Source organism: Neophocaena asiaeorientalis, unplaced genomic scaffold, assembly GCF_003031525.2.
Source record: "Neophocaena asiaeorientalis asiaeorientalis breed wild unplaced genomic scaffold, Neophocaena_asiaeorientalis_V1.1 scaffold225, whole genome shotgun sequence".
NCBI classification, from domain to species: Eukaryota; Metazoa; Chordata; class Mammalia; order Artiodactyla; family Phocoenidae; genus Neophocaena; species Neophocaena asiaeorientalis.
In genome coordinates this window covers 3,292,893-3,299,982 of record NW_020172364.1, presented here as the reverse complement: position 1 = coordinate 3,299,982, position 7,090 = coordinate 3,292,893, and the positions used below count along the sequence as shown (strand labels likewise).

Sequence of the window (7,090 nt, the reverse complement as noted above, 5' to 3'; positions counted from 1 at the left end):
ATGCTGCATGACTTCATCTTTCCGCCGGCTCCCCTGCTGAGCTAGGGCCGGTCCGGCAGCTAGCCCGCCGCCCGCGCCCCGCCGCAGTCCCGCGCCCACCCCGCACCCGCCATGTCCGAGATCCTGCCCTACAGTGAGGACAAGATGGGCCGCTTCGGCGCCGACCCCGAGGGCTCTGACCTCTCCTTCAGCTGCCGCCTGCAGGACACCAACTCCTTCTTCGCGGGCAACCAAGCCAAGCGACCCCCCAAGCTGGGCCAGATCGGCCGAGCCAAGAGAGGTACGCGGCCGGGGCCCGGAGTCGTCGCTTGACCCAGAAACCCTCCGCCGGGCGCCCCCCGGCTGCAGTTCCCCGCCAAGCGCCAGCAGCTCTTGCCGCAGACCAACGCAGCCAGCCGCTCGCCGGCCGGGGTTGGAGGGGGGGTCCCTGCTGCAGTGTTGTGTCCCCCTCTTCCCCTCTCCTGGGAAAGCAGTGCCCCGGATTCGATGCTCGCCACCTCTGGAAGTAGAGCCTTGGCACCCGGGCGAAGGGGAGGGGCCGGCCGGGGCATTTGGGGCTGCCTGAAGTGGGAACATGGGGCGACGGGCCGCTTCTTCGGGAGCAAACGCTGAGTCGGTGTATGCTACGGAAGAACCTTCGGGTGGGGAGGGATGTCTGACTGGAGAATGGGCAGGGGGCCGGAGGTTCGCTTGTCCTGGTTGTTTGCATGGGGAAGGGGCTCTGTTAGTGCCAGGATCGGAAGAGGGGTTCTAGCCGCAAGAAGGTTAGGTTGGGTAGAGGGCTGGAATAGATGGAGATTCGGTGTGAGGAGGGAATTCTGTTGAAGTGAGGGTGGAAGAGGGGGATCCCATGAGCAAAAGCTTTCCGATCAGCTCGGATGGAGGAGAGCTCAGGCGGCGGGAGGGTTTGGACTGGAAGGTTGAACGGCTGGAGTCTTTGGAAGAGGGGCGTTCCTCCACAAGGAGAGGAGTGGGTCTGTGGGAGCTGGGGTCAGCAGTGGGTTGAGTCGGCAGGAGAGTTTGGACGGGGAGGTCACTGTAGCACGGAGGTCCGAGGGGCGTCTCTGGGCCACGGGCAGTAGCTGAGCGGGACGCGGGGACCAGGGCCCCATTCTCGCCGCCGCCCCCCGAGACCGCGCGGCTGACGCGCTTTCTCCCTGCGCAGTGGTGATCGAGGATGACCGGATAGACGACGTGCTGAAAGGGATGGGGGAGAAGCCGCCGTCCGGAGTGTAGACGCGCCGGCTCAGGCGGCGGGTACCTCGGGCCGCAGCCCCACCCCGCACACCGGAACGGACAGAGACCCGCGGCCCTCAGCCCCGGCCCGTCCCCTCCCGCACGGCTCCCCTGCCCCGCCCCTCTCAGGCAGGTCTGGTCCGCAGACCGGCTGCCTGCCGGTGTCGGACCTCGCACGCGGCCAGGGATGTTTGGCTGCACATTTGCATGAGCTTCCCACCCACCTGAGCCCAGCCCTCCAGGCCGCTCCTCACCCTCCACCCCTGTCTGGCGTGACCCCAGCCTCAGCCTCTTTCTAAGGGACTTCCTCAGCACATTTGTATTTTTATATCCGACTCTTTGTTTACTGATTCCCCTCGTGGTTCATGCCCTCCCCGCCCACGGTCTCGGCCACGCTCTTCTGCGCCTGGCAGATAGGATGGGTGTTGAGGCTGGGATGGGACAAGCCCCTAACATGGTAACCAACCATATGACCAGTCTGCCCATGGCTGACCCCAGGCGGCTCTCTGGCAGACCCCTCCCCTCAAGGTATCACCTTCCAAGGGCCCAGGTCTGATTTTACCTTGGACCCCTGCGTCCTGCCCCTGGGAATCCAAATGGGGGCTGCATTGCATCTTTGGATGACACCTGTAGCCCTAGCCCTGGAGATATTCTCAACCCCAGGGATGTCCTTTGTAAATGTTCCTCCATCCTCACTGTACCAGGAGTGTGTGAATAAACACAGACCCCCCTGTGTGTGCGTGTGTGTGTAGCTGCTGCTTTGGTTTGCTATAGGAGCCAGCCCAAAATGGCTCCAATTCTTTTTGGGGAGGGGAGCAAATACTTGGGAATCTCAGGTGCATGTAACTGACAGAGAAGCGTTGCCAAGTAAACACAGGCAGGTCAGCCTGGCCTGGGAACATCATTACAGCGTGGCCTCCTTGGGTAAATAATACAGCCTGAGCAGGATAGGTCACCGGAGTTGGGGCTGGAGCTGGGGTCAGAAGCAATCTAGATTCAAAGTCTGCAGCCTCCTATGAATAAATCCAGGTTGAATGGGGGTCAGTAACAGGCCCCAGGGATACAAGTCTCCAAGTCTGGCTGGCATGCACAGGGGTTGTGCTGAGATTTGCCCCTGGGGATGAATCACTGATGGTTCAGTATGGTGGGGGAGGAAGTTGGGGAATCCAGGAGAGATCTGAGGAGCCTAAGAAGGAAGTCAGAAACCTGAGATTTGGGATCTAGTTTGACCTAGCCTGTATTTTTCTCATGTGGGGTTGCTCCCATCAGCTCTGTCTTAGTTAGGCATGAGGCCCCTGGGATGTGGGCACTTTGGACCTGACCTTAAGCCCTGAGTCAGGAATTCCGAATACTTGAGCCTGGGGCAGAAAGGCAGGAGAACCATGCTTCTGGCCTCACAGCTGAATGGCACTGAGGAAGTCCTCATGATCTGAGTCCTGGAGGAAGCAGGGTGGGGTGGGAGGTCTAGGAGGTGAGAGGATCTGGGCCCCAAGGGCCAGCTGGGCCACACTGAGCTCTTTGCCCTTCTGCATGAGGTAGAAATGGAAGTGGAAACCATTGCCATAGGTTGCATGCCTCAAGGACCAGCCGTAACGAGCTTGGGCATAGTGTCTTGTCCGAAAGTGGGGGGCAGCAGGGGTCATTGAGATGAACTGGCCCCCAGGGACCAGTACTCGGCTCACCTGAAAGGCAGATAGAGAAGCCATTGGTGAGAAGCCCATCTCCAGGTTCTCAAAGGTCAGTATGCCCCAGATGCCCTCCCAGCGAAATCTCAGGTACTACCCTCCATCCGGTAGCTCAGGGCTCAGGGCTTTCCATGGCAAAAGAGTGAGGCTTCCTCTCTGCCCCTGGTTGTTCCATGGAGGTAGGGCTATATTTTAAACAGGTAGGAGCATAGGAGTGATGTCAGGTGCAGGGGGCACTGGCTTCCTGTCAGCTGCTTACCTTCCCTACTTGGAACCTGGCCGCTACCTCATCTCTATGGCAACACAGTATTCAATCCTCAGCCTCTGTGAGCCTGGCCACTCCAGCCCCCTTCAATCTCGATCCAGCTTAACACCCGCTTCCTTCAGGTAACTATAGTCCCGAAGGGACCCACTACTTGTTCCAAACCATGCCTCCTTCTGGCTTCTGAGTTCTTCTAGTCTCCTAGAAACTTAACCCCTCATCCCCACCTCTTGATCAGCCATCTTTCCCTTGGTGCTCCCTCACCTCACTCAGCACCTGGTCCACAGTGTGGATACCTTCAGAGGACACGTTCCAGGGATCCTGTTCTCCAGTCAACAGGGCATCCAGCGTGCCCTTCTCGAGCACCACGTCAAAGGAGCCACTGGGGAAGCCCAGTGCCCGCACGTCCATGGTCTCCCAGCGCAGCTCGGGCACGTGGGCATATCGAGCCCGCATGGCAGCCACCACTACTGATGAGTAGTCCACACTGGTCACATCAGGGAAGCCCCCAAGGAATAGTTCGTAGCTCAGGGCACTGTTTCCACAGCCTGGGGTGAGAAGGGGTGGATGACAAAAGGTCTAGGTTAGCTTTGGTTCTCACCTCCCCAATTATCCATCCACTCTTGGCCTGTTTTCTCTCAGCTCAAACCCTCCCGTACTGAGGGAGAAGCAGCATGGTACAAGAGCATGAGCCTTAGAGTCATACAGATCTGGGCACGTATCCTGGCTCTATCATTCCTGGCTGTGTGGACTAAAGCAAGTCGTTTACATACTAGGAACTTGGATTTCCTAGTCACAAAAATGAAGATAACAATACCTAGCCTACATGTAGGATGTGATGTTCTAAATTTAAAAACTAAACAGCTGAAGAGTAGGAGCTTTGAACTTAGGAGTTCAAAGATTTGGGTTCTGATATCTCTAGTCATACAGTCATGGCAAGTCATTCAACTCAGCCTCAGTTTCCTCAGACTCAGAATGGGGATAATATTGGCATCATAATATTATTAATAGGATAATGCTAGTATTATCCTAATTCCTGACCTCTCAGAGATCCTCTGATGATATCAGCCCTGGGAAGACTTCATGTTAGGGGTTTTTATCTTACTTTGCTTTCCAAGGCAGAATTAACAAGTGAAGGGGAAACTAAGTGGGGACACACAGTGGAGACGATTCCTTGTAATTTCTTCATGTATGACTGAGCGCCACATATTGGGTTCTGCTGATGAATAAAGAGCTTCTGCCCTCAAGGAGCTGATGCTCTGGTGAGAGGAACAGATGTGTCGTCAGAAAACTGCCACATAATGCAATGAGAGTTTCAATAGGGACAGGCTGCAGGAGCACATAGGAGAGTCCCTGTCCCCACCTTAGATGGGTGGGCCAACAGAATCGGGGGAACTGACAACCAGTCAGAGTCTTGAAGAATCATAACACTCTGGTGGGAAGTGCCCAGAAAGCAGTCCCAAAGTGGTGGAGGGTGGACATTAGAGGAGTGGATGTGGACCTACTGCCCAGTGGGCATGGCTTCCTTCAAAGATCTGTTGGCCTCTTCCAGGCCCTCTTGTGGTCAGTATCAGCCCAAGAACAGGTCTGGATGACAGTTCTTGGTGGCCTCACATGGGGATCCCCAGCTCTTGGGATTAGATTGCCTTTAATCCCCATTTGCCTCCCTAAGAGGATCACAGAATCAGCTGTTGGGATAGCCCTAATCCAGCAGGCAGAGCTTGGTACCTGGACAGGTGCCAGAGACTGCTGGCTGGTCCCCGGCTGCCCCTGCTTGTGTTCCTCCTCAGGCTCTGGGGCTCAGGAAGAGTACAATCTTACCTGGGAAAACCCAATGTGTGCGTCCCAACACTGGAACCACAACAGGCTCTGGGACGGGAGGTGAGGGTGGCTGAATAGGAGACTCTAACCCAGTTCAGCCTGAAATCCCACTGGGTTCTCTAACCACAATGCCTTCATCACCCAACACCTGACCTCATATGCCTGCAGAGTTCCGCCTAACTGTGGACAAACCCAAATGTCCTTCCTTCGTTTCCTTTGGTACAGGAATGGTATCTCCCAAAACAACTTTATTAAAGATGAATGGAAAATAAAACTTGACCACAGGGCCAGTTATGCCTACAAAGCAGTGATTTGGGGCTGACAACTAAGATGAGGCTTGGAACCGCCACCGCTTCCCTAGGTGGGGCCTTAGGGAAGCAGAGCTCTGGAGAACTGAGCCAGATCCAAGAACCCATCATATGGGAGCCCAGAGCTATGTGGATGCTATCCCAACACCAAGAGACTGAAGTGTAAACCAGAATATCAATTCGCTTATTTATAATAGGAAAAAATAGCCATCATGGGGTCTGGACAGTCAATCCTCTGGTCAGTCCCTTATGTCTCTATAGGAAATGCAAATTGAAGCCAAATTATAATCAGAAGATTCTACAGAGCATGGAGTCAAGCAAGAAGAGATAATCAGAGAAGTATAATGACAGCAAAACTGGGACGGCCACATGAACTCATCTGTAATGAGGAATCTAGCCATAGGGACCAGACACACAAGTCTTCAGGCAAGGTACTCTTTCTCCGAGCAATCCTGGAGAAAGTGCCTCTCTGACTCCCATTTTCAATAATAATAATGATAGCTAACAGTTTTTGAACACTAGGTCCCATGCTAAGTACTTTATAAGGATTATCTCAGTTTATTTTCCCAGTAGCTCCATACTGAAGATTCTATTATAAAAACCATCGCCATTTTCTAGTTGTGACACCAACTGTATAGCCTGAAAGACCTAAAATATTTACTATTTGGCCATTTTTCAGAAAAAGTTTACTGAACCCTCACCTAAAGTAGTTCTCATTATATTTATCACTAACCTCTAGGGGTTGCCATGAGGATTAAATAAGTTAGAAAGGGCTCACCACATTCCCTAGCACCTACCAGGTGTTCAATTTGTTTGTTTAGGTGGAATGTAACATAGGGTAGCCCCCAAGCTGTGGGTCCTGTTCTTAGATCTTGGGAATCTTGTCTGGAAAGTTTTTCTTTTTGATTTTTAGACGTTTCCCTCCTCTATCCAGAAAAGGATATCTCCCAATCGGGCAGAACTTAAGGCAGTGTTACTATGCCAATTACCAGCATGAGAATCAGTCTGTGGGCTTGTTGAAAATACAGACCCCGGGACCCGCCTTAGACCATCCCTGGAATTATATACTCAGAGTGGGGTCCAGTTTTCCAGGTTATTACAGTAAAGCTTGAAAAACATAGATCTATGGTAAATCTATAAATAAATGCAATGGTTTAAAGCCACAAAACTCAAGAGAGGTTTTACCTCTGGGGGGAAGAGGTTTGGGGGAGCACACAGAAAACCTTGGATATACAAGGCTTTTTATTTTGTCAGGCTTTTTTCTAGTTATCTTTCATACTCACTCAATCATCTTAAAAACCTGATAAATAAGTATGTACTCCTACTTTTTTTTTTTAAGGCTGAGAAAATGGAGGCACAGAAATTTAAGTATTTTGCCCATGATTCCACAGCTAAGATGACATGTGCTGAGATCCCTACATAATTAGCTGCCTCCAGGGTTCAAGTTCTTAAGCACTTTCTAGTCCTAGAAATGCTGTATTTCTCAAACCGAGTAGGGTATACACACACATTCGAGTTATTATTTATACCTTACATATATACTGTATTATAAATGTCTCATATATGTGAAATATTTCACTTAATACATGGTTTTAAAAATAGCAAAATAAAAACTATAATTGGAAGGAAATCCGTTGTTTAATCAAACTTCACTGGAGCCCCCAAGGCTGGCAGTGGAAGAGAACCCCAAGGGGGGCAGGTGGACCTCTCAGAGCCCCACCTGAAACCCCAGTACTTATTCCTTTTGGGGAGTCACACCAATCTCGGCTGCAATCTCC

At 52.3% G+C, this 7,090-nt stretch overlaps 2 protein-coding genes across 2 annotated transcripts in view; one reads left to right on the top strand and one right to left on the bottom strand.

Moving 5' to 3' along the window:
• The first annotated feature begins 111 nt into the window (after positions 1-111).
• On the top strand, positions 112-1,236 carry CAMK2N2 (calcium/calmodulin dependent protein kinase II inhibitor 2). The gene is made up of 2 exons (XM_024768659.1): positions 112-280; positions 1,166-1,236. The coding sequence occupies exons 1-2, from the start codon at positions 112-114 to the stop codon at positions 1,234-1,236; spliced, it is 240 nt and encodes a 79-aa protein (XP_024624427.1).
• A 1,369-nt stretch (positions 1,237-2,605) lies between these two features.
• Positions 2,606-7,090, bottom strand: part of EEF1AKMT4 (EEF1A lysine methyltransferase 4) — a 5,335-nt gene continuing 850 nt past the window's right edge. The window contains exons 2-3 of the mRNA XM_024768648.1: positions 3,448-3,731; positions 2,606-2,918 (exon numbers count right to left, since the gene is read on the bottom strand). Coding sequence (XP_024624416.1) covers positions 2,631-2,918; positions 3,448-3,731 — 572 coding nt within the window. The 3' untranslated portion in view covers positions 2,606-2,630. The remainder of the gene's footprint in view (positions 2,919-3,447; positions 3,732-7,090) is intronic.